This window comes from Triplophysa dalaica, chromosome 7, assembly GCF_015846415.1.
Source record: "Triplophysa dalaica isolate WHDGS20190420 chromosome 7, ASM1584641v1, whole genome shotgun sequence".
Lineage (NCBI taxonomy): Eukaryota > Metazoa > Chordata > Actinopteri > Cypriniformes > Nemacheilidae > Triplophysa > Triplophysa dalaica.
The window spans coordinates 15,630,641-15,658,607 of NC_079548.1; the positions used below are offsets into that span (position 1 = coordinate 15,630,641).

Genomic DNA, 27,967 nt, shown 5'->3' on the forward strand with positions numbered 1-27,967 from the left:
GTGCAGTATAAATTCAGTCATAGAGGTTTTGAAATGACAAGAGGATGAGTAAATCATGACAATTTTCATTTTGGGGTGAACTGTCCTTTTAGGAGCTGAATCCGATAGAAAATGGAACTATAGATGTATTCAACAGCGCCATCTAGTGTAGTTTGTTTTATTAACTCTTTGTCTTTTATCACAAGCTTTGTTTACACATCTTGGGAGTTAAATCTAGTAGGTGTGAGGCAGGTTGTGGTGGTTTGCAAAAAAAAGTAAAGTGTCCATAATTTATGGACCACAAATGTTTGGCAGAAATTGTAAATGGAAATTATTTGAAGCTACAGGTGGATTGTACTTCAATATTATTTTGGGGGTGGTGTGTATAGAACATTTAGCTTTATGAGCATTTGTGCAGCACTAAACTATAAACATTTTATAGTTTGTACATGTTTTTCAAGTAAAATATCACACCTTTACAATTACAAGTCAAAGGTTTATTTGCTGATGCATCAAGGAGGAATTAAAAAAGCTCATTTAATTGCTGCCATTTACAGTACAATGTCACCAAAACTTCTGCAACATTTTTTTGTCCCTCACTTTCCCAAAGAAACTCCTGATAGCTGCAGAACCAAGCCCTGATCACTTTTACATAGTCTCAGTTTACAATTTCATTATTCCTTTTTATTATCATTTAAACAGGTGTTACAAACCTTTATTGTACAGGTTTACTACGATAACTATTTACATTAATTTTACAGAAAAATAACATTGTCAGAAAAAAAATAGAAAATAACTTAAAATCAAAATTATTGCAGAATACTACAATCATACAGTTGTTACAAGATGCATAAACAGCATCTCAAATGTACATTTTGTTTCAGTGCAAGATTTCACAATTTCAATTATATGGATGAGAATCCCCGAAATCCAAAGTGTAACCTAGTATTTAGTTCCAATTGCCTGCGACTATAAAAATTTGCCTGTGATCCATTCGCTATTTCATATTTCCCAAATTACAACCAACCAGCAAAAATAGATGAACACAGTCAAGTGCTGAGTATGGCTTTAATTGTAATGGTCTTGTTAATCTGTAATAATACCCTTTGGTAAGAGTATGATACAACATTATGATAACTGGTAAGAGCTGAAAATGACCAAATATTATGGTAATTTTATACCAGACCAATCATCATTTCATCAAAGCCTGGTTAAGAACCAGGAGGACCAAGTGTATCTTTGCATATTCATACAATGAGTTAACTTATAAACTTTTACAACGCTTTGTACACAGAAAAACAAGTCCTCAAAGAACCCTCAAATATCCATCCACATGTACAGCCCTCAACAAAGATCTTGATAATGGCTGCAGTCAGTGAGCCTCTGGATAAGGAACACGTTAGACAACATAAATTGACGCTGTGTTTTTTGCCCTAGTAAAACTCATGTCTTGGCTTTAAATCAACATTGTGTGTGTGAATAGTTCCTTACTCCTTGAAGGCAATATATAAGATGTTATATACCTCAACTTGTCGAACAATATCCTGGTTCAGGACACATGATTTCATCCAATTACAATTTCAAAGTAACCCATAAACTGTCCTGCCAAGATCCCCTAAAATATCAGAGTACAGGACAGAGGACTGTGGGTAACCAGAACATGCCAAGCAGTAGCTTAATTCTTGTCCCTCACACTGCTGGGCCTGGTTTTCAAGAACCATGGTTCGGAGGGTGTTGAAGGTCTTGCCCTGAGAAGATGGGGTGAAGGAAGGGGTGTAGCTGAAGGGCAGCGGCTGCTGCTGCGGAGCCTGGCCGAGGGGAAAAGAGGGTTGGGTAAAGGGCAGCTTGGGGGAAATGGTGTAGAGCTAGAGGTGTGTGGTGATGGAGCGCAGAGGCGGGTATAATATGTATAGGTTGGCCTGAAAGAAAGGCTGTGTGGTGGGCTGGAATCAGGCCTGCGTGTGCTAAAGAGTGACCAAGTGAATGGCCCAAGGAATGGCCAAGTGGTGACAAGGAAAAAGGGGTTAAATGATGTTGAGGGATGTGGTGTACCTGGGCTAGTTGGGCATGGTGATGATGTGGGTTATGGCTATGGGGATGGAGGCCCATGGCTGTAGCAGCAGCGTGGTGCTGCAGGATAGCATGCTGGACTGTGGTAATGGAGGTAGCAGAGGCTGCAGAAACTGCGGGTTGCTGGATGTGTATTTGCTGCAGTGCAGTGGGTGGTGGTGGTGGTGCAGGGGCAAGGTTAGCTGCCAAGTTAGCCGCGGCCACAGCAGCAGCTGCAGCTGAGGGGAAACTCTTCACTTGCTTTGCTAGCAGCTGCTGTTGGATGTGCTGTTGTGCCGCTTGCTGCAGCTTGCCGTATTTTTCCATTTCTTCTGGCGTAAAAGTGATCGGTTGACTTTCTAAGGGTGCAAGACCATCTTCCTCCGCTTCGATTCCCATTTCGCCATCTTCTATTGTGGGTGCGGGGTAACCTGGGTACCCCTGCATAGTAGGCTGTGGACCCATATCGGGACCCATGAGATGCCTATCCAACATAGGATTGCTAGGGTCTTGCCCTTGTTCACTTTGATATTGTGTCATCATCATTGATGGATCATGTTCATACTGTTGCTGAGAATCATGAAGGCTCAAAGGGTCCGAGCTTGGATGTCTGCTCTCCTCAGCATTTGGTATGACCTCCTCTAAATGCTGCTTTTGTTGTTGGTGCTGTTGGACAGGTGGTTGGGGTGGAGGAGGAGGTGGGGGGGGGAACTCACGAATGGCTTCTACCAGGATCACTTCATTACTATCAGAATTTTTCCCAGAGTCAGACTTTTCACCCTCGCTTGGACGTGTAAGAGAAAGTAATGATGGTTTCTTTCCCGCTTGGAGCTTGCCAAAAAGTGGCAACATACTTTTGTGTCCAAGTGCAGGGGGGAGCTTAGGCCCAAAGTATCCTTGTGGAGGGTCCTTGATTTTGAGGCCCAGCTTGGTGCCAGTTCCAGATTCCTTCCCTCCTTTTTGAGACTGGATTTTCTCTAGTAATTGCCTAGCCGTGAATGAATTTTTATGTTCTGCAGCACCTCCCTCTTTAGACGTGGCTCCACTGCTAGCTCTAGTTCCTTGCCCTGATGAAGAGTTGATGTTTCGGCGCTGGGCTCGTGAAGATGATCTCGGAGACTGGGATCTGTAAATACGTGACCGGTTGAAATCACGCCTCCTTGTGGAGCTGTCAGACCGCCGGCTGTGACCGTGTCGATGTGGAGAGCTCTTAGTGGAACTAGATGAACGACTTGCAGAACTTCGGCTGCGGCTGTAGCTGCTGCGTCTGTAGGAGCGAGCGCTGCTGCTCCTGCTACTGCGACTAGAGCTGCGGCTGCTACTCCGCTGGTGTCTCCGACGATGATGTTTCCTACGGCTGTGAGAATGTGAGCGAGAACGAGAGTCCTCATCGGAGGAAGAGGAGGAGTAGTGTCGTCTGTGAGACCGGCCACTATCCCGCTTCTCATAGTCCGAGTCAGAAGAAAGCCTTCTTGATCTGTGGTGACCTTCTTCATCACTGTAGTCGCTGTAACTGTCTGTGTAGCTATGACTGCGGCGGCTGTAAGCACTGCTCCCTGCTGAAGAACGCTCAGAGCTGCTCGAGTAGGAGTGACTGCGGGACTTTTGACCCCTGTGACGTCTATGGTCGCGGTCTCCTTGATGAGAAGATCTACTGCGAGAGCGTCCTGACCGCCCAGAGTCATCACTACGGTGTCTGCGCTGCTCACGTGACGGTGTGGAGCGATGGTGGGGTGCTCGGGACCGTTGAGAGGATGATCCACCATCCTCCTCACTGTCACTGTTGCGAGGTCGACCTCCACTTGAGCTCTTTTGGGCTGATGCAGAGCAAGAAGCAGCATTGGTGTCAGATTTAAGACGTTTAGTACCATTGTGTTCCTCTGCAGTGCTGGGCTTTCCTCCACCGCTTTCCTCAACACCAGACAACTGTGATGTCTGGTGGGATCGTTTTCTCTTTCCTCCTTCTTGGGACGTGGTTATTCCTGATGAGTGGGCTGAAGGCTCCTTGTCAACCTTTTCTTTCTCCTTTTCCTTACTACCACCTCCCTCCACGTTGTCCTCAGTACCACATGGTTTATTTTTGCTTTTCTTTCTTTTATGCTTTTTTTTCTTTTTAGTTTTATCTCCTGTTGCCTCATTCTCCAACCCCCCTTCTGCTGCAGTCTTGTCTTTTTCTTTACGTTTGGAGTGTTTGCCTGACTTCTTGTGTTTCTTCTTTTTTTTCTTTTTCTTTGACACTTCAGTCACATTTTCACAACTTTTTAACTTCTGCTCACTGTTGTCTCTTTTGGCCGCTACATCTTTTGAGGGTAGCTGTTCTTTCTGATAAGTACTTGGTCCTGCCACTGCTATAGCTGTACAAGTCTCTCCACTAGTTGCAGGAATACTGTCTGTGTTTTCAGGCTTCGATTCCTCTCCTTTATCACTGCTTACTGGCTTGGCTATGTTGCTTTTTTTGCCTGCCCAGTTTCCTTTATTTCTTGACAGTTTGAAGTCAAAATAGAGAGGATTACAACTGTAAGAGAGAGATGGCTGGGCCTTGGTAAACTCCAGCAGTTCAGACGGCCATTGCAGGGTGGTGCTTTCATCCTTACTGAGCACAGGAAAGAAAGGCCCGGTTGGCATGCGGGGACCTGTGCCTGAAAGTTCAGACATCTTTTGCTTGGTATCATCTTTTTGGGATGAGACATCTAAAACTACTGTGTCATCTTTCTCTGCTGGGGTACTACATGTTTCTTCTGTTTTTACATTGGTGGGTGTGGGAGAAGGATTTGTATTTTGCTCTTGTGTGGGCTCATTCTTAGCTTCTTCTTCCGATTCACCCGTGCTGATTTTAAGCTGTTTTTGCTCTTTATCTTCAATAGGTGCCACCTTATCTTTCTCTCCACTTTCATGCTCCTCCTTGCTATCACATTGTTCTGAAGCTTTCATAAAAAGCAGAAACTGAAAATGAGGCTTGACCCGACAATGTACAGGAGGTACATAATGATAATACTGTGGCTCCATTCCAGTGTAACCTTCTTCCTTTTTCATCATCATCTTCAACTTATTTAAAGTGGAGGCCAGGGATCCTCCATCATCTGGTTGGGACTGCTCATCCTCATCCTCACCCTCACACCCACCCTCAACCACACCCTCACCCCCACCCCCTTCTCCTGTCACGCCTTGTGGGCTATCAGAGTTAGATCCCCCACATCCTTCCTCACATTCAGTCTTTTCTTCTTCCTCACCTCCAGTCTTTTCTCCTCCCTCTTCCTGGCCTTCATCCTCCATTGCCTCCTCACCATGGTCTGCAAAGAAAGCTGCGGCAGTCTCAAGTTTGATTGGCGCTTTCTTTGCAAAAGAGAAGGAGACACTGAGTTTGGGACCCTGAGAGCCTCCAGAGGGTGTTGGAGAAGAGCTAGGCTTGTTGAAGCCAAAACTGATGGTAGGACCTGATCTAGGAGAGCCTTGACTAACAACACTACAGACTTTATCTTCACAAACATCAGTGATGGAATCTATTGTCATAGGCACACCATCCATTGAGTCTTCCTCCTTTTCTCCATCTACTGCCACAGTTGTGGGTTTAAACATGGGGCCACTACCAGGGACGCTGTAAAACAGGACAGAATATTTAATATCTACAAACAAGTAACAGCGTACATTGTGGGCATTAACAATTAATTTTCAAAAGACACTGTAAAACAGTTTTAAATAGACAACCTATTAGAATAGTGATGACCCTGTAGTATGACTGAGACACTTTCTTGAAAGCAAATGTAGAACCTCACTCACCAGTCTTGCTGCTTTCTCTGTTCCGCCAGTTCATGAAGACGACGAAACATCTTCTCTCGTTTTTTGACATCTTTTTTGGATCGAGAAGACACATTCCTTGCAAACTCTCTCCTGCTAAGCTCCTTCAGTCTCTGTAGGATTAAAGGGAGAAAAACAATAATTTACAAAAGGTGAAATGAGATGCTATTTCACAAGGAAACTGTTTGGAATGTGAAGAAATTAGATTTTTTAATCTAAAGCCATGCATATGCACATAAACTTACCTGTTTGTGTGCGTGGTCATAGGAGTTGATGTGATTATCAAACTCCTGGTGCTTTGTATATTGCTTATCACACAATTCACAGTAGAAGTTTGCCCTCAGATCCTCCAAAGCTTTAGCTATGGCTTTCTCCTTTTCTGCAAAATCCTGCAAAAAACAGACCACCACATTGAACAAAAACCGATGAAAGGGAAATGTGAATGTAATACTACTGAACATGTAGGACACATTGTCAAGGTTAAAGCACTGACGACACCTACATTATTCTAAACGGCATACCCTTATAAACCTTATGTTACACTGTGTAAGCACTGCAGGTTACAATTATCTTCAGTGATCTTGGAATTTTGTTCATTGCGAACGAATACAGTATGATTTACAGTTCCCTTAATTTTGAGCAGTGAATTTAAGAAAGCAGTGATAGCCTTGTTCCTTTTACAGAATTTCACCTTGTATTTTTGACGTAGTTCATCTGAGTCTTCTTTTTCCACTTCCAACACACGCCGCTTTTCTGTGGCATCTTCTGCATAGTCCAACTGTAAAGATTTTCACACAGGTAAGAGAGCCATACAACTAATATATTCACATTCATTAGCAAGTACAAAATGACAAACAAATCTCTTCTCACCTCCATCTCCATACGCCCCATTCCCATGACGTCATATTTGAGGATGATGGGCACAGGGTCAATTCGTCCTATGAGGTTGGGGGAGAGGCAGAGAGAGAGATAGGATAGAGGTTAGACTCATGCTCGGATATTAGAGAAAACTCTGGGCGGGACAGCCTGCTTAAGAGCACAGAGTGCTGGGTTAGAGAGACTGCCTTCAAGTGCAAGAGACCAGAAAGCTACAGTGAACCAAACTCTAGCCATTCTCACAGCTTTATGTGCAGCTCCCCTCTAATCGAATCCAGGTGCTGCTATATGATAACTTAAGATAGTAAATAAATAAGGTAATTAAGTCTAATGGTTTAATCTTGTTTAACATTAGTTTGCCGCCAATTTCATGAACAATTGTGAACAATGAATTGCACTTCAACGGTATACACTGAAAAGTATACAATCTTCCATTAAAAGACAAACAAGGAAAGGCGAGGTTGATGATTTTGTCGAATTTGTCCCTAAAGTGACCGCGTAATTTTCTTACTTTCTATTATCTCTCTGTCCTGGTTTTTTTAAACACATATTCTTCTCTATCTCTGTGCAGTATGCAATATGTTCTGTCCAGCTCATGTTCTTAACCAAGAGGAAGAATTTGGGTTGCCAGAAGGAGTGCTTATAAAAGAGGGATGGGACATCTGTATTTAACATCATCTTTTCACAGCACTGCGTCACTGATCCATGGTTTGACATTCATATTACAATCTCCTCTGAAGATCCATTATATAAGTTAAAACTTTCTCTAAGCTGTTCAATTGACTGATTTCGATTTCCCCTGCAGGCCCACCCTGATGTACGACCAGGTCTAGCATGACATCCTGAAATATTATATGGTATAGTGCTATTCTTTTAGATACACAAGCTGTGAAAAGACCTAGATCAGAGGAAAAGTAACATCAGAAAAAAAGAACACAAATCAGAATGAAACAAAAGAAAAAAAGGACGATCAAAACTACATTGAAGATTGACACATTATTGCTTAATCCACTCATAACCAGCCAAACGAAGCAGAGAGACAGAAAGGTAGAGGGAGACAAAGATAAGAGAACAGAGAGAATAAGGACACAAGCACTGAGCTACAGCAGCAGAGTGACGTCAAAGGCCAGAGGTTGCCATGGTGACAGTGCAGGGCTGGGGAAGGATGTACTTACCTGGGAGAGTGTGGGGATGGGGTGGGGGGTGGCAAACATACAAACACATAGACAGGAAAGGGTGGGGGGTCTCAAATAAAGAAGAAAAGGCACAAGTACAGAAGTCATTCTAATTTTGAGCTGCATGGTCACAGTCAATCAGACTCCAATCAAGTGTTTGGATTTCAGTTTTTTCTGCCAGCCTTCCTCTTTTTTGTCAATATTTAAGGGGGTCATTCAATGTTTTGAAAAGGCAGGGTCAGTTCATACCCTTGGGCTGATGTCGGACTAAATAGCGAGAGCAAACCATTGTATTTTTATATAAATATCTACATTCTACAACAGCTTCACCAAGGCCACAAAGGGCTAGGAATTAACACACAAGTTGTGTCCCAAATGACATGCTATGCACTTCAACTATGCAATATGCACTTAACCGTCTAGTGTATGAATTTCAGAAATGTGGTATCGTCCCAAATCGAATACTAAATAGTTTTATACTAACTGGACATATAGGTTTGTCACAGCAAACAGTGGGTGTCATTAAAAATCTATTTATATATTGTATAATTATTGTAATATTCATATTTTTTTGCCCAGAATGACTTTAGTCATCATCAGATTCTTGCGTAATCACTCTGCACGAGAACTTTGCTTGAGTATCGTCTGATGGTACCGCCTCCCTTTCGCTATGTAAGCAAAACTGCCACCGTTGAGTGCTTGAAGTGTCCAGAGTTCCACACTTCATATTTTCGATTGAAAAAGTACATCATCCGGGCACTCAGTGCACTTCTTTTTTGAGAATTTTAGATGTAAACTCTAGGGCTGGGCAAAAAAAAAGATTAACTGTTTTTTAAAAGTCAGTCGATTCAATAATGACTCGAAAAAGCTGTGAACCTTTTTTATTTTATATTTCCGCAAGCACTGAACATTCATAAAAATGAATGTTACTACACTTTTTTACAACGGGTGGATGATACAACGGGAGCCGTATCATTCATTCATTCATTGCTTGATTAACATGGGGGATGCGGGTGTCGTCGTCAAATTTAACATCACCTTCACATAAAAGGAAGCGGTTCATGTGATTGTAGCCTCTCTTTACAGCTAATTCTGTGAAAAATGTGTTTGCTATATCTTAAATGTAAAATAACCTGACCCTGTTTGATCAAGGTATGTGACTGTTCCGTTTCAATAACCAAGTGTACCCAAATTAAAGTGTAAAATACATGTTTTTAGTTCACAATGGTAATCTGATGTTTACTGATCTATAGAATTTGTATTAAATCTATAATCACTGACTCGAATTGAGAATCGAATCGAGAGCTTGTGAATCGGAATTGAACCATCAGAATCGATACCCAGCCCTAGTAAACACTCTAATAACACTTTTATACAACAAATTGCCATAGGAAGAGAGCATAAGTGCGTGATTTCGGATGCACATATGGTCTGTTTATTTACAGCTGCATTTACAGCAGGGCTACTCGCATATCTGACAATATTTTTCAAGTGTTTTTTTTTATGGTCCTCCAGGATCAATGTTGTCTAGCTCTGTTGCTGATAAAGTATGAACCAACACAAAGGTTTACAAAAAGTGAACTACCAGTAGTTTAATGCTTTTCAATATAAAGGATTAAATTAAGATATTGAGTAAGAAGAATACATTTTAAGAATGTTGAAGTCAGCATAGATTAATTCCTAGCCCTTGCGCAGATGGAGACACATGATTTGGAAACCTTGAGCTTCAGCCCAGTGGTATAATTGTCCTGTAATGAAGTGATCAGGAACATGTACGTAACAATAAGGGCCTGATGGGATTCCAGCCCCCATCATACCTTATAGGAAAATGCTCTGCAGGATTCATTGTACCATTAGGGTGCACCAAAGGGCATGTTTTAAACAACATGTAAAACATTTGCATAATGAAACAACTCACTGGATTAATGTAAAATATTTATTCATTAATAGGATTATGGTGTAAACACTGTGCCATAATTTGCTTCATCAAATCTGGGTTTAAAAGTGGGTAGATTTTGATAAGGAGATGGGGGAATCCCAAAAATCAGGCCCAACTTTTCAATTCTTTCCATTCCCAACAATCAAAGTCTTTGGGAACAACGTAAGGTCAAGGCTAACATTACACATTCCAGTGAAAGAACATAAGACTGGACGAAAAAGTGCAATGCAACAAAAAAGGGGAAGTGAATCTAAACGTCACCCTAAAAAAACTGAAAACAAACAGAATGAGAGTGTTCTAGAAGAGACGGGCAGCAGAATGAAGACTAATACAAAGAGAGGTAGAGACAATTTAAGCCTATTAAACACTGGTGCTCTGATGATGAGAGTCATATCAAAACAAAAAAATGGGGGAAGTAAAATAAAATAAAAATCAAAAAAAATTAAAGCATAAATCAAAGAAATCAAATAACCAATTCAATCAGGGGTAAAAATAACATTTACCACTAAGTTTACCATCAGCACAACATGGCCAGGATCATAATGCTGCAAAAAAGAAACACCAATTGGTTAAGCAGGAAGATTGAGGCACAAAGAGAGCGTTCAGGGATAAGGGGTAAAGGGTTAGGGGTTGGGTTTAGGGGCAGGGGCTTCGGTGTACCCCCTACCATTGGGCTTGGGTGATTACAGTGCTACCCTCTCACCATCATTCCCGCTCTCCTCTTTACGGCCAATTTAAGATGGAAATGGTACAATAGTTTGAAGTTTTCAGGTTCCTCCGAAACAAAGCAAGGACGCCTTCTGTATGAAACAGGGTTTTCTAATCAAATCTCCCTGCTTACCTCCTCTCATGGTCCACCCTCTCGTTTCCCCTCTCTTGGTTGATTGTCTTTCAACATTTATATACCAACCATCACAGAATCCAAAAACTGAGCACCCTCCTTCCTGTTTCACCCTTGCTACATTCCCCATAAGGATGCATGTGTCCGTGTGAATGTGGTTTAGAGAGAAAGGCCACTGTATGCATACTTCTTCACGCAGCTGTACGAGCTATGAGAAGCATACGTTGTGAGTGAGCTTTTAGCAACACATAATTCTGATTCTGGCCAGAAGTCTGGCTTCCCTCTAGCTTATTTACAAGACAATATCTATTTTATCTATTCATTAATCTTCAAATTCAAACGGTCTCTTGTGTTGCTTAAAACTCAGGATCACAAGACTGGGTCTCCACAGCCAGCATGCTTTGCAGGAGAGGGGGAAGGAGATGGGTCAAGTCAGGTGATGCTTTTATCTGTATGCTTATAAGAGAAGTGGGATGCAGGCAGGATGGTGGGAAGACTTCTACCTGCAAGCTAAAACACCTGAGCCCCCACCCCTTGATTTGGTGACACACATACACACACTCACAACATGTACAATTTTCACTCCCAACACACGTGTACATTCATTTCACAAAAGTGGACGCAGGCAGATAGACCGATCACAGGCGGAAGGAGGGGGAGAATGGGCGGGGGGATTAAGGCTCATTCTGCAAGCCATTCAGAGGAATCATGGAAAAGAGGCAGAATCATGTTCACAGCCAATCGGAAGGCCCCATCTCATGTTCTCAGCCAATCAAAACACCCCCATCGCAGCCAAACATATGAAATAATATACAAATACTATTCCAACGATAATTCCGAACACAATTAAGAAATAAAAATGGACGTTTGGCGGTTAATTCTACATTGATAAGTTTGATTCCATTTTGTGTTTCATATCGTAGCCCTGGTATTTTGAGCAGAGAGCGTTTAGTGATTGTAAGCATATAGATAGGAACTAAGAGAAGCCATTAGGCTATCATGTAAAAGGGGGAAGAGTTATTTTGTATTATTTGAAGAAACATCCACACACACACTTTCTCAAACATACGCACATACACACAATGGGGTAGGTCCTACAAACCTTACCTAAAAAAACAACAGTACAAAAAGAAAGAAGAGTAAAAAACAGAGTCAATACAATGGAAACTCAATCGGGGAGACATTTCAGTAAATTCACACTCAGTACCAAGGCTCTGTCCAAAAGATAGAGAGAAAAGAAAAAGAATGAAGTTTAAAACCATGGCATGAGCACCAGAATGGGTGAACAGGCGGGTTTTGTGTGTGTATGCAGCCATTTTCTTCTCTGTTTGATAAACAAAAAGACTCTTCCGATACAAACACGCACACAGGTCACTTTCTTTAAAGATGGTGCCTAATTCTCCAAAGCGATTTTCACAAGCTCTCTCTTTTTGCCCTGCCCTCATTTGTCTCCGGCCAGGTGTAACTAATCTTCTTTTCTAAGCTTGCAGTGAGCTTTGATTTTTTTCTGATCTGGAATCTTTCTCATGGTGCAAACAAACTTCATACTCCAACAGTCTGCTCTGTGTTTTAACAACAACATTATCATGACAGGATGACGACAACCATGAAAGGAAACACTTTCTGAGTCAGTGTTTGTGTATGAAGACATAAGGGTGCCCTGGAGTGCACTGGAAACATTCCTAATCTATCACACACTTGACTCGGCTGGGATGAAAACCTCTGGCTACTTCTACTTCCTATGAATATTCTGCACTTCCAGTTCCAAGAAAGCAGCCAATTGGGTGTCTGTCGCTAAGGCAAAGCCCAAAAGGGAAACTGCGGTTAAGCTTTCTGCCGTGATTCAAGAAACTCACTATGGTTGAGAAATAGATTGACAGTTTTTTAACAGCCATTTATGTTTCTGGCAACATAACATTGTGCATTGGATACAATGTTAATGCATTATTATGCTTAGACAACCAATGAGTGCAAGTGTATTATGGTGGACGTTTTTTAAGCGTCCTCATTTATTAACAGTACTAATGTGAAGCAAAAACAATGGAATCATTTGTGCTATCATTGGAACTATGGTTGATATTGGATAGTGAGAGAAGCGGATATTGGGAGCAATGAAAATAGATATAGTTCATTTCCCACTTAAGATCTGGGACTTGCATGATGCTGACTTCAGCAATTATTAAAACAGAGCTATCTTAATAGCTGTGGGGCCGTGGTCCTCAAAGTAGGCCCATGTGGGTGTGAGCGGATGTTCAAAATGTTAGCAATAAAAGCAGTCTCTAGGGAGAGGCACACATAATTCACTGATGGTCAAAATAACCTTGTAAAAGTCAACTCACAAATCGTAATCGTTTATCTTGGTCCAGAGAGAGCCGATAAACTCATACATATTCATCTCATTGATTTTGGCCAGACCAATTTCCCAAAAAAATCCAATTGAAGGAGTTGTGAAGGTTATTTTAACAAGCCAGTATTGTAGAAAGGCAGTTGGGGTTAGAACAGCTCGTACTGATTCGATGTGGGCAGAATAATTTACTGAAACATGAGGGTGTTTTCTGTGCAAACAAAACGTCTTATCATAACCTCTATTTTGTGAGAAGTATAGGACAAGGAAAGGTGAACAGCAAATATTCTGTTTAACAACTTACATTATGTTGCAATAAATGGCTATGCATGCATTTAAGCATTCCTCATTGTGAGCCATAAATGCACTACACATCCATGCTGGACCATGTATTATCATCTTGAAAAAACTTTGATGGCCCCCGGAATATTTTCTTGTATATGAACATTCAACATATCAAATGCGCCCCTCTACTTACCGATCCAACTCAAATATTGCAAGACTTCAAAGTGGAGTATACCAAGAAAATGTACCCTGTGCCAAGTGCCCTCTCTAATGATCTGTACATATCTACTCCTGTTTGTGCAAGCAGAGACAAAATTACCTTCTGTAAAGACGAATGACTACAATCCATGTTCTGGTACTCTTTTTATGCTCTCTCAAACCACTTAAGACAACATGGCTGAATCAAAGAAAATCTGTTGTTTGGCAACCACAATTGCGGGGCAGAAAGTAAAGGAGAAAGTTGTATGCTATATTTTTGTGAGTTTTAACAGTCCACATTTGCTAAACTGATTGATCGAATAAATATTTTGCACCCCTACTGTCCAACTGGTTATGCTCAAATTAGGTCCTGATCTAGATTTTGGCTATTATTGATGCATATCATAGAGTGCCGCAGGGATGACATTGGTTCCATTGACCAAAAGGCTATGGATTTTTCAAATTTTGGAAGAAATAGGTTTAAGAAATAAGGTCTGTGATTAACAAATGTTTATAATATTTATGAGTTTTGTATTACAAGATCATATTTACAAATGAACACAACATTTGTTACTTTTGAAGCCTCAATACAAAAGTCCATGAGGCCATAAACAGATTACACCATAGACAATCGATATCAATGTCACCATCCCTCCCCAACCACCAAGCCTTCAACAAATCTTGTAAACTTTATTAGAAATGGTGTGCCTGTTAAGTAATTACTCGCCATAAACGATTTTAGAGATTTGTGCCCGTGTTGCATTATTTGTGAGAATTTTATGTGTGATGATATCTAATGTTCCACCCTAAGGATGAGCTGGTTATAACTTGTGTGTTTTACATCACATATTTCAACATGAAACTACTTTTAGGTTTTGTTAACCACAGATCTTATTTTAGGCAATTTAACAAAAACCCATTAAAAACCCACAGACTTTGGGGCAATTGAACCCGGAAGTGCTAAAATACCAACCACGCTTCCAAGGTTTGCAACCAAAAATACGTCATCCCTGCGGTACACTATACAATAGCTATTAACATGGACTTTTAGAGACATCTTGGTTTTTGGTGATGCACCATTTTGTGTACACATGTCATACTTATTTAAGTTTTAAAAGTGTTTTATGTGTTCTACAACAAAAACTCAAAATACCTAACATCTACCCTAGATAATAAAAATGCCTCATATAGAGTTTGTGCATCTTTCATCTGTCTAATGTCACTTCACACCCTTCTACCAACCATCTCATCCTGTCCTCCCCAATTCACTGTAGGCCAACGTCATCATCACTACACTCCAAACCCATTCCTCACAGACATACAGCTTATGCAAGTACAAATGAGTGTACAGAGAGATCACAAAGAAAACGTTTTTACAACTGATCAAACCACAGGGCTTTGATGCTGTTGGGTGGAATTCAAGATAAAGAGAGACATAGAGAGAGAGTTGGAGAGTTTGAGCTTTAGGCAGAAAGGTGCTTGCTTACCCTGCATGGATTTCCCCAGGCCTTGACCCAACTTCCAGCCATGTTTCTCAAGAAGCCGGTGCCCAATGTTATCCTGATATGAGGAAGAGAGGAAAGAAATACCACAATATTCCAATAATAAGAAGAGCTTTATACATACAAAAACACACACACAAACAATCACAAGCACGCATGGCAGCCAAATAACTGTCAAAACCTCTTCACTGTCATCAATGTTAAGATCATCTGATACACCTTAAACTCCTTGTTTGAGGGGACAGGGTGGAAAAGGAAGAGATAGGATGGATAGAACAAGAAGAGGAAAATAAATTCACTTGGGTCTGTAATAAGGCACTTGAGGCCCCTACAGTTTGGGGAAATTAATTATGTAGTGCCTTGACAATGGGGGAAACTCAATCTATAGTACGCAAAATTTAATCTATGGTTTAAACGGGCATTCCTCAAAAGAACAGGTTAAAGTGGAGGTAACCGCTGTGAGAACATATGTGAATGCTACCAACCTCAGAGTCAACTAATTCACTTTCAGTCTCAGAAAAGGGAGGGAGAAATGTACGGTTATATATGTATTGTGACAGGTAAATACATATATAAGCCGCTTCGGGGAGAAAGATTAATACACAAACAACTGAGAGTAAATAAGAGGTAAAGAACAGCACAGACATTGAGCTGGCATACACATAAAACCAAAAACTTTCACAAGCTTTTTGTGAGTTCATCACCATGACAACAGAGCCACCACAAAAACATACAGTATGTAGCCGAAACGAGAGAAGAGGTCGAGGGGCGAGACAGTGAGAGAGGTAGATCGATACAATTATGTAGAGACAAATGGAGAGAGAGGGGAGGCCTCAGGTTACCATTGAGAGGCCCATCTACATGTGTTTGCATGTGTGCGTGCGTGCGTGCGTGCTTTAGACCGATCTGATACTTATATTAAAAATAAAATAAATGAGATGCAAAAACACCTATAATTATACCAAAAAATATGGATGAATTTTTTTTATGTTTATCCAACACACACACAACAAATAAAAGGCAATTATGAGAAAAAATGGTGAAAACCAAAACGATTAACCAGCATGCAGCTTTTATTTAACCACTTACACCGTGTCTACACCGGAGGCGACAGGCGCGACGCGACGCGACATGACAACCTGCCTATTCTTAATAAGTACAAATCATAATGGGATCTAATGCATTTATGATGTCTTTGGTTGTGTCGCGTCGGTCCCGTTCGGTGTACACACAATGTTAGAGACGACGGTTGTTAGTTGTGTCTGTATAGTAGGAAGCATATACAGGGAGGAGAATGCAGCAAAGAGCGGAGGATGTTGTTAGAACTGATGCAGAGCAGAAAGTAGTGATGGTCATCTAACAGATGTCACAATCTACATAGGGTGAAGTTAAGATGGAGCAGGCAGAGCCATGAGTGGTATGAGGTAAGGAGCGGAGCAAGAACTAGAGCATTATGGGTAGGGAGGGAGGTGCCATCCCCACAAGACACACCCGCTTTCCATGAGTTCTGCCGTTTCTTTGCAAAGCCTTTCAACCATTTGGCCAATTTAGATCATGAATTCTGAACTGACCGCCCTCAACAATGACATCAGTGTTATGATATGTAAACCAATAGGATTGTTTTTTTTTTGCCCGAGCCTAAATAGCTTTTTTCCTTTCTCCCTTTGCGAAAATAATTGCTACAGGGTTTTCATTGCATTTTTCCATTTATTTGATATACAAGACATCAGGTTTGCTCACTTGCTTGAGAGTTGGGTTAAAATAAGATAAGCCTGATTTGAGAAATCTTTCTGTATTAAAATAAAAAGTGTGAGAAATAAATATGGGAGAGTTAACTTCTCCCTAATTGGACGGGAAGATCTGCGTTAGTTTATACCTCTGTATGCGTGTCTGGACAGAATAAGGATTTTTTTTATCCAGATGGCTAGTGCATGGGTAGCTTCACTAATGTTCATCTTGTAATATCCCCCCGGGCCTCTAGAGACCCCAACGCTTCTGTGTGTGCTGTTCTATTCAAATCATAGGCATGGAAAAAACTGTAAGACTCTTAGCCTATTCGTTTATTTCTTTTTCTTTGTTAATATGTAGCAGAGGATACCACAGAGAGCATTTCAAGGCCAATTTTAGCATGAGACTGCCATGTACATAACAGATCAGATACAATCGCCATAGCAACATCAAAAGATGGCGATGGTGGAATTTATTAAAAGATGTGACAGCACATCAGCTGGCTGTTTACCGATACAGATTGCAGGATCAGAAGACTGTAAGTCCCAGTATCTTCAGTCTATCAGCAGTGCAGATGCATCTGCAGTAAGCCCAGCCCAAATGCCCTGCAATGCAGTGACTCTGCAGCATCCCTCTGCTAACAACACAGCATGTCATCCTTTGGAGGGCTGGTGAAGCATCTAAATAGCATTTTGAGCTGACCTCACATTACCTCTTCTTGCTGAGTGCAGCACTTTACATTGTAACTCTGAAGTCCTCCTTAAGAGACCATTAGTTCAGGTAAATTGAACTCTATAAAGAGAGCAGTCTTTTAGTCGAATTCCTCATATGTGCCAATCAGAATCAGCTGAACGTGGACAGGAAACATTCACCCTGTTTTGTGAATGGCGTGTCGGGCAGACGCGGAAAGCAGGCAGGTTTTGTGTTGACCAACGGGTGGATGCGCTAAAATGAAACAGACAGATGAAGAGCAAAACGCCGAAGAATCCAACAGCAGTGCAAGTGGAGTGAAAACATGTCCATACGAACCTGGCTTTTTTTAAACCCTGGGCTGTCAAAAGAACAGTCAAACGTCAAAAAAACTGAAGAAACTGGCCAATCTCTACAGCTTTCTACTGGTCACAAGGTCTCTGATCCACTACATTACCACAGTAAATTCACACATCTACATAACCACTAACTGGCAGTTCATTCATATCTATGATAAAAACGAACAAAATAAACAAGTTATTTTGTCCAAACAAGTACACTCCCACAACAAAAAGTGAAAAGAGGGAGGAGTTATAGCATTAAGGGAAAGGAGGGTGGGATTAAAATTAAGAGGAAGAGAGATGTGCAGGGCAGCATGTGCGGTTCGTGATTCCAGTGTGGTTGTCAATGTTTTGTAAGCTTTATTGCAAGTGCTCATTACAATTGAGACTGAATTTTGCCTACAAAATAAAGACACTTAAATTCCAAATTGTCTTGAACTCTCGAATTAAAGATGTGCATGCAAACCTTTATTAACTTGTAACTGATCTGTCGAATCTAGAGTTTAATTTGTCCTATCATGTAAGCAATCCAAGAAAATAGTAAGCAGTAAACGGTAACCACACAGAACAGTATTTAGTGATCACTGGAAATGTCAAATCATAGGGAAGAGATGCACACAGTGGAGATCTATATGAGCCTGTCAGTGCTGGCCGAGAATGAGATTATTTAAAGTGACAATGTTCCTACCGGACTGACCTTCATATGACCACCATGCTCTACAGTTGGACGCTGAAAGGTCAGTCGCCTGAAACTGAGAGGGAGATGGACAACAAAAGCTAGAGTAAATAAGAGCAGGGAAGTGTGGCAGAGGTGACTGTGTTAAGTTTCTTGGAACTGTGATGTATTTGAGAGGTGAGTGTTTTCAATTGGCCACATGGACAGATGGTGTTGTATCAGTGTGGTGATGGAATAAAAGAGCGGAAATGAAAGTGGCACAGTGAAAAATCGAACACACTGCTTTCCTTACCGTCAGACGCTGAAGCAGCTCAGGACCAAATGGGAGGATGGGTACATTCTTTAAGTGCGATTTTGCTTAATTTAAGGGCTGACACAACTTTCCGTATTAACAAAAAAAAAAACTACAAACAGTGAACACAATATCTAGGCATATGATCAAACACTCAGCTCAACAGCATGATCTGTGTCTACAGGGCAGGGTTGTTTTAAAATGATGAACCTTGACCTTTTCTCTCAGAACATTCCTGGGTTTCATTTTCATTGAGGCACGTTTCAGTGAGGTCCGCAGGATGTGTATGCATGCAAAAGCAAAGCAAAGCTGTTAAAGTAATATTTTAAAGAATGGCTGTGTCAACTTCTGACCTACTAGGTGGCAAATAGTTGCACCGGTGACATTTATAATGAAAGAATTCTGGGATTCCTTCAGTGGTCAAAGAGAAGCACAGAGAGAACTAAGTGAACATTTGCAATATGTTTCTTTTGACTCCTAATCACTGCCCAGTGCACATCTTCTTGGGTTGGGGAACCGGGTAAAAGGAAGTTGAGAGTTTTTTTAAAATGACTGGGACTGTGGGTGAGAGAGAAATTAATGCTACTCTCGTAACATGCAAACAGACAAAGATGTGGCTAGAGCAAAAGAGGCAAGGGAATGGGTAGATTAAAGCATTAATGAAAACAAAAGATCCTGATTTAAGTACCACAGACCTCTAGCGGCCTACAGATCACACACAATGATTGGCAGAAGAGGGGCAATGTTTTTGAGAAACAAAAACATGACAAACACAGCGCTGCAACCCAACACACATACATGCAGTGATGGCTGTCACTGTGCGCACTGACCAGCTGCTTCGAGCACAATGATATAAATACACCATTGGTGTTTGGTGAAAAATAGCCCTGACACTATGAGTCAAAAACAGGAAAGCAAAGAGCAAATATGCCTCTATCTTATTCTAAAAACATGATAAACGTGATAGCCATCAGTTGCTGCAGTGTATAGTGTTTTTATGCTCTTTATGAACACTGTATGTGGCAGTTCTGTTCTCTACACCTCTCCATACATAGACAATAGTGCAGGAGCAGGAATCATTTGGTTCAGGCATGCAGCCAGGCCACCTTTCCCGCTCTCTCGTGTCCTTCTCACCCGAGCTCCAAGACGGTGGGTGTTCCACACTATCTTATATAATAGATCTGACAAGCTGCAAATGATGAGACCTGGAAAATCTTGATAAATACGTTTTATGTTCTAAACACGATATGTAGACGGTGATGTCTTGGAACACATACTTTCAAGGCTTTTGTTAAAGCTAGAGTGTGTAAGTTTTTAAATGTAAAAAGTATTGCCTCCTGTTGCAGCTTGATATTTTATTTACAAGCCAATAGTAGGTTGGCTCTGTTGGCATTACAAAAAAATCTAAAAAATGTTGCTTGAGGAGTCTGAAGTGAGAACTTGGGACAGGACCAATGACAGATGGGATTAGTTTTGAAGAAACTTGTATGAACAGAGTCAATATTTCTGCTTGGTTACACTTTTGACAAATAAACGACACACTTTAGCTTTAAATTAAAACACAAAGAAACTATAGGACCATATTCACCAATTCCAGTACGACACTAATATTGACAAAGAGTAACAATAACCTGGTGATATAAAAAGCAGTCTGGTTTTAGAAACTGGATTGCGTCAATGTAAACAATTTAAAAAGATTTACTTCACCCACTTCAATCCGATTACATTTCAATGTATTACAATTTTATCTTTATAATGGTCTGTAGATTGACTGGGGCCAAGAGGACAAGACGTAGAGGAGGAGAGGTATTAGGCATGCAAGCGAACCAGTTGAACAAGACAGGGACAGAGGCGAGAGCTACCTGCGATATTATCTACATGCCTTGTCAGCAAAAAAATGCAGTCCCAGTTGCACAAGCACCATGCCAGCACATAATGACAGAGGGTACTGTACACCGAATCACTGTGTTGGAAGAAGAAAGACAGAATAATGAAAGAGAGAGAGAGAGAGTGAGAGAAATACAGATAGAGAAAGAGGAGGTGAAAGACAGAGAGGGTAAGAAAGCGTTACAAGGAGCCCCTAAAGAGACAGAAGGAGGAGAGCAGAGCGTGCAGATACAAACCGGGTCAGAGCTGTTTAGCTAATTGGGGCCAATTCGCTGCAGGAGAGAAATGTCGAACACCCCAAGTTGCGTACAATACTGAAGATATCTGAAATTAACTGTCCTACACAAACACTAACACAAAAAATAAAAAACACAGTCTCACACACACACACACACACACACACGACACGGAGTACTGGTGTGCTTACACAAAATTACACTCTCTCTCTCTCTCTCTCTCTCTTTCTCTTTCTCTCTCTTTCTGTGTGCCACTTTATCCTCAATCATAACTCACACACACTACCTACACACATTGTAGCTCACCATTGTGTGGGGTGGATGACACACCCAGTAGCTTATATCTAAATCAGGTCAGTCTAGCCTAAATCGTACAAGAAAGAAACACCACATAAGGAATTGAATTTAGTAGTGTGCGTGTGCATTAACGGTCTGCCTGCGAGTCAGTCAAATCTGATGAATTACTGTATTGATGTAATGCTTTAATTGAACCACTGGATAGTTGAGTGTTTAGCCGGCAGTCCTTTTAAATCGAGTTGAGGTCTCAGTGCTGACGCGAATCTAGTCTTGTAGCCAGACATTTCCATTGCGGCAAAACGTCTGGTAAGGAATGCAGTCTATTCTCACCAAGAAATGCCCACTTAGACTTCTAAAGTTATCAGTAAAGATTATTTACTGTATTTCACAAATATTATTCAGGGAAATAATTATTTGTGAGCAATATGCATTATATAATAGATAACAAATTGTTGTTGGTCTAAGGGTCAAACTAATGCACATCATTTTTTTTGCTCCGATTTGCTTTGAGAGCTCTATTTGCAGAAAGAACGAGCACTGTACTGTGGTCTGAATATACTGTTGCTATCGTGAGGGTCCTTGGCACCCTCCTACACAGTAGCTGGATGGAGCCCCTCCCAATTCAACAACAGTGGCCTTCTGATGTACACATGAACAACCACTTTCTGTAACCAAGTGGGTCTGCACCTTGAGACAATGTTGGTTAAGGCAATACATTGAGCAATCAATTGTAATAGATCAGAATCAAAGTTTTCAAACATATTTGTCTGTTTTGACCTTTTCTACAGTGTGCCATCCACTCCACATTGAAAACAAATGCTGCAGTCTGGAATACCAACTAGCATCAATATATGTTCATCTATACCCACAACAACACAAACACACATATCTCATATCTGTGATCAAGATTGAAAAGCTACGGGTTGACCACAGTGATTGGTACAATCCAATAGATCTCCTTCACCTGTGTCTACAGTATAAAGTCACACAGGTGATGACACCAGCTGTGTTCATAGAAGGCTGGGGTGGAGAACAGGGAAGAGGACTACAGTGAGTTCAGAGGGACATTACCCTCCAGACAGGAAGTTCTGAATTATTTAGAAAGGGAGATGATTTGAATTTGGCTACAAGAAGGGGAGTTGCTGACCACAGAAGAGGTGTGGCTGTCCCTGTATAGACCAATCATCCACTCTTACACACAGGAAGCGATTCAATACTACAAAGGGAAGGTATGCTGTCTTACCGATTCTATGGGCTTGTCCAAAGAGGCCTGTTCCAACTCCAGTTGACCTTCCTCATACTGGTCAAAGTGATTTCCACCCTGAGGAGAGACAGGAAAGAGAATGACAGATTAAACCACAACTGAAATGAAGCACGAATAGATGCATTCATACATTTATTTTGAAGTGGAGATAAACTCAGAAATAGATGCATTGCAGCTTTAAGCACAAAGTAAACTCCAAAGTAACTAGACCATTCATCTGCCTCAAATCCCGACAGTAATTCAGAGGATAAAACAAGGTCACCTTGAAAGGGAGGAGGGGGTATTTTCAATCACCTACTAATCCTTTTCTCTATTAAAGATAGGTCAGGCAGTCTAGGAAGGAATATCTCTTTCCAACTATTAGTGCTGCACGGTTAATCTTTAAAGAAGATCTCGATTCAAACAACCACACAATCTCATGAAACACTACGATTTTAGCGTGTCTATTAATTTACACCTCCGACTAAAATCGTAACGCTTCAATCTGTGCTGCCGCAGAAGTAGAGAAAGGATTATCATAATTAGGTATGAAACGACGTCACAGTCTTTTAAACCGCACACTATCATTTTCTCTGTGTTAAATGGTCACAGAAGTACTGGGATTAAAGTAGAGTGTTGCCAAGTCGTACGCATGAGACACGCATTTACAAGATCTCAATCTGCTCAAATTATCTCACACCAATTATCACGATCAAGGAAAGTAAATACAGCCTAGCAAAAAAACAGTTCTTATTATTGTCTTTCATGATTGTGTTACATTGTTCTGATAATGCTTCACATCTTAACTAGACAGGTTTGAAATGAAACTAACGATTGCAGTTTGTAGCATGGACAAATCCAAGTGTGCGCTTATATCTGTCATTTCCCTAAAAACATGTCATATTGTGTGGCGCTTATCATTAATAGAGAAGTTGTGCAATAAAGAGCTTTTCATCAAGTTGCCCAGCATTACATGTTTTCAGGCTATTTTAAATGTTTGTTTACAGGGGATAATATGGGTTTTTATTTTTTGTCCGTTGTGTCTTTCTTTAAAGACCCCTGCAAGCAGTCTGTAAATCTCAGAAGATGTCGGCAAAATGATCGAAGATTTTTTACTAGGGCATTTCTTAAATATCCTAATTTAACTAAGGGTTAGTCCGGCCTTAAACTATGCCCTGTCTGTGAAACCGGGCCTTAAAGTAGTAATAACTACTAATACTAGTAATAATTCCCTTTATCAAAGACAATAGGAGAATAGCTTAAGTAAAACGTAATGTATACTTAAGGGAAAATTATACTTAAGGTGCTTTATGCAACTGGTCATTGACCCCAAGCACTGCTTAAAGCTGTCAGGCATAAAACAGCACCTGTTCTGAGAGTTAACACTCTGCACTCTCATCACACATAAAACCCAGAAGATCAGCAGACCCCCCAGAAAGCTCAACACCCAAGGAAACAAACAGCTGATCACCACTGTTTGACTCATTATGAGAAGCCTCACAGAAGAAGAAATTACACTGATGATGGTAAAGTGAACAAAGAATTTCAGTATTCATTTGGCAGGAGTCTTATCACTCAACCAGCTTGGAAGAAAAAGAGGCGTTTTGTCCCACACAGACAATGTGTTGCAACTCATAACAAGCATTGAAAAGTCAACTGCATGAATGAAACACCTGCATAACACATGTTCCCAACCCCCTCAGAGAAAACTAGTCCCATCCAAATAGGGCAGTTTTAGTCCCCACTTGGCATATTTTCTGGGACAGAAAAAGGAAGATGTGATGCAAATACTAGGCTGAAAGAGTTGATCTACACCTAATGGGGAGAAGCAATTCCATAAAGACTGAAAAGATAGACGATGTCACCTCCCTCAGGGTATCCCGAGGGAGTCCTCCCTGGAAAATAGAATTATGCTCTGCCTGCATACTCCTATCCAGTTTGCTGGTAGGGCAGACTTATCCCTGACAAGTGCAGAGACAGTTTGAAATGATTTAACTGACTATATAAACTAAAAGTAGGAAATATAACACTACTATGTACTACTAGGAGTGTCTTGGAAAATGGGTTTAATGTTCTGATGTTTGCCAAAAATGACCAGTTGGCTGAAATGATATAGTTAAAAGATAAAACAATTGCCTTAAACCTTATTGGAATATAATTATTCAAGTCTATTTAATAATGGAGATGCAATTCTTAGCTTTACCTATATCCTTTGACTATTTTGGCTTTGGTTTTAAACTTTTGAACCAAGACAGACTGCCTTAACTGCAGCAAAGAAAGGAGAACACTGATAGTCTGTAGGAACACCTTTTGTTGAGCAACCAAGCAAAACATTGCAGTGCAGTCTGTCTAGTATGATTCATTAAGATGTAAGCTGTCCCCTGACATCTAGTTCTGCGACTCATCTCTGTGATGCTACACAAAGCTCGGTGCTTTAGCTAGAGAAACAGCCAAACATGGAGTGAGACACTCTCAAAGCAAAGAGCTACCACAGTTAAAAAAATATGATGCCATTTTTGGTTGGTCTCCAATAAAAGACCCTGGTCTCTGTATAACATCTCTTCTTGAGCAAGAGTCAGAGTACAATGTAGAACTGATTGACATGATATTACATATCTCCAATCTCATGCGATTCTATACCGTAATATTAGGCATGGAAAAACAGTGGAATTACAAATGGTGCAGAGAAGTCATATAGGAAGTGTGGGAGATAAATGGTGTCTCAAAATAACAACCCAGATCACACATTTTTTAATCCACCACTGCAGCCAAAAATGGAAAAGCTCATCACTAAAGTCAAGCCTGCACCACAGGTTGTATGTCATAAAACATAAAAAGTATAAATCTATAGAGACATGCCTGGAGAATAAAAAAGGTGAGGCAATAAGCAAACGAAACAGATCTCCCCAACAAAAGGAAAGAATTCTAGACACAGTAAGCATTGTTGTTTAAAGATCCATTCAGGTAAACGGACAAAGCACTTCAATCTAAAGCAGTGGCTTACCTAAAAACAAAAAAGTTCAGTGTTAAAGAGAATATTGCTTTTATGGGAGACAAATTATTCACTTACAGCTCAACGATGACTTAACTGTAGAAATTTTCCAAAATGGATAATGGTGGCAGCAAAATATTAATAGCATCATAAGGCCATGACAGTGCAATGAAAACATATTACCTTAGTTACTTGTGAAACTATTACTGTTTCAAAACCACCCACTAATATTGCACAGACACCCTGGCACTGGCAAAATACTGTTAAAATTATTCCCTACCTATAATAACACTGCATATTTCCATTACAGACACACTCTGAACATTACATTTTTCACAGAGATGTTCCTTTAAAAAACTAAAGGACAAATTTGGGTTAATACTGACACTAGCTCTTGACATGATAATACCAGAGCAAAACTCATAGCTGCTGGATCCATTGTAAACCAAAGGCTTCACATTGATCATGGAATCTCTAATAAAATAGTAGTTTACAAGAAATAAACACCACGGCAAGGCTAACCCAGTATCTTGGGCAACAGACACCTTTCAACAAAGGACCATGAAAGATTACAACAAGATGAGCCCTTCATAACAAATTAACTCAAGCAATTTTGAAGGCAAGCTGGCTGCCATATTTTAAGAATGACTCTACATTGAGTTTTCGAGATAGGCGACAGAAAATTCCCACCCAGACAATGGTTTAATCTAGGGATGCACCGATATGTAAATTTTGGCTGATAACGATACCAAATAATTATTTGACATTGAAAGCTGATAACCGATATACAGTATCTAAATATTATTATAAAATTCCCTAAGAATTTTCCAGGCAAAAGTGGACAACTGCTTTTATTTGAAAACATCATTAGTTCTCTTTTTCCCCTGAAAATCATGTACCAAGCCCATACATTAGTTGACAATTCTCTAACCTTCAAACTTTTCTGGTATATTTTTTATTTAATAAAGTAATAATAGAGGTTCTTCAAGAGCAATCCAGAAAAAAATCTCTTAATAGCCACGTCTAAGAGGTTTCCTGTCGCTCAGTGGTAAGAGCATCGTGTTAACAATGCATGGTTGTGGGTTCGATCCCATGGGATTTCAGATACCCAAGTATAAATGTATAGGACAATGAAATGTAAGTCGCTTTGGATAAAAGCATCTGCCAAATGCATAAATGTAGATGTAAAGAAATGTAGGAGGTCTCCAGACAGAAATCATTCAGACAGCAGTCAGCTACAAAAAGTATGCTTTTGTTCCTATAATTTATAAGTTCATAAATATCTATATACTGTACCTACGTCAACAATGCTTTGCTTAAAGCAGTAAGTGAATGATCACACCAGAAAAATAGTACTGTACTTTATTTTAATTTAAGATGAAGAACTTTAACCTGAGGAAAGTATTTATAATATATCGGCCGAAATTTTATTATCGTCCGATACCGATAACATGAAAAATGACAATTTATCATCCGATACCGATGTGTCCGATAATTTATCCTGCATCTCTAGTTTAATCTGAAAAACAGTTCTGTTAAATCTTGATTTCAGATGACATGACATGCTTCAGCATTGTAAACAAACATTTTTTTGTTCAGGCCATACAAACACACCCATGACCAAGATGCCAGACCTAAAAACAACACAATGCAATAAACAATGGATGTCTCGATCACATTGTGTCCAAGTGTCGATTTTCTGCAAACAGTCATCAAACTTTAGCAAAGAGAGCCATTTACAATCTGCATCTGAAGCTGAAAGGAAAATAGTCTGCTGGCATAACGTGCAAATTCGGTATGCAAAACAGACCACAGACATGGCATTGTGCTTGACAAGAGAGACAGTTTGAGACAAAAACAAATCAAACAAAGCGTGCATTATTCACATACTGCCAGACTGCGAGCACAGGCAAGACTGCTAATAACACAGCGAACGTACTAGCAAAGTTGATAAACTGCAACATGTAGAATAAAGATCTAGCCTTCAGTAATACAGCTTCGAGAGTACAAACCATCATTTAACATTCAAATCGACTCGAATGTATTGGGTTCAGGTGGCGCGGTCAGCAGTAAAGATCCTTGCTCATCTCTCTGACGGGCTTTAATCTCTCACTGCCAGGCCCTGGGCACAACTGCGGTCATCTTGAAAGCGTCAAATTAACAAACAACTAAAAGCAGAATGGGTGAAATAACAATACTCCTCAAACTATAATGGCCATGTGCTGTTTCGCTGGAAATGTTTAAAAAATGAATGAGGTCAGCTGTAAAGCGATACAGACACATTACTGGTCTCGAGCTTGTCAATGCTAAACTGGGACGTACTGGAGCGCCAGTGTCACAACAATAGAAACACCGTAAGCCTCGCGCAGCAAGCAAAACAATAAAAATAGCTAAAGCACGTCCTGTACAATGCAGAGCAGCCGTTATATTTCGAATACGTTTTGTTTTTGATCATATTTACCTGGAAATCACGCTCCTCGTTGAACCTAGAGAATCTGTCGGCCATTTTCTCTACAGCTCGCCTTGTCCCCTGCGTTTCGACTTGTTCCTCTGTTGACTGAAACGCCCAGCAAAGTAAGAGGATAAGCGTCCGACCAATAGC

The 27,967-nt window shown here is 40.5% G+C and overlaps 1 protein-coding gene across 5 annotated transcripts; it reads right to left on the bottom strand.

Moving 5' to 3' along the window:
- Window positions 1-454: 454 nt before the first annotated feature.
- Window positions 455-27,907, bottom strand: LOC130426139 (G patch domain-containing protein 8-like). Of its 5 annotated transcripts, XM_056752714.1 has the most exons (10): window positions 27,827-27,869; window positions 22,374-22,451; window positions 17,741-17,762; window positions 14,969-15,041; window positions 10,317-10,358; window positions 6,694-6,761; window positions 6,515-6,601; window positions 6,069-6,212; window positions 5,806-5,936; window positions 455-5,623 (listed from the first exon to the last, which is right to left on the bottom strand). In XM_056752714.1, exons 6-10 carry the CDS (start codon window positions 6,718-6,720, stop codon window positions 1,690-1,692), a joined length of 4,323 nt encoding a protein of 1,440 aa, XP_056608692.1. In that variant the 5' UTR covers window positions 6,721-6,761; window positions 10,317-10,358; window positions 14,969-15,041; window positions 17,741-17,762; window positions 22,374-22,451; window positions 27,827-27,869; the 3' UTR covers window positions 455-1,689. The 5 variants fall into 5 exon arrangements, with proteins under 5 accessions (XP_056608692.1, XP_056608691.1, XP_056608687.1 ...); XM_056752713.1 differs by lacking the exon at window positions 10,317-10,358; XM_056752709.1 differs by lacking the exons at window positions 10,317-10,358; window positions 17,741-17,762 and having other exon boundaries at window positions 27,827-27,907.
- Between the last annotated feature and the right edge of the window lie 60 nt (window positions 27,908-27,967).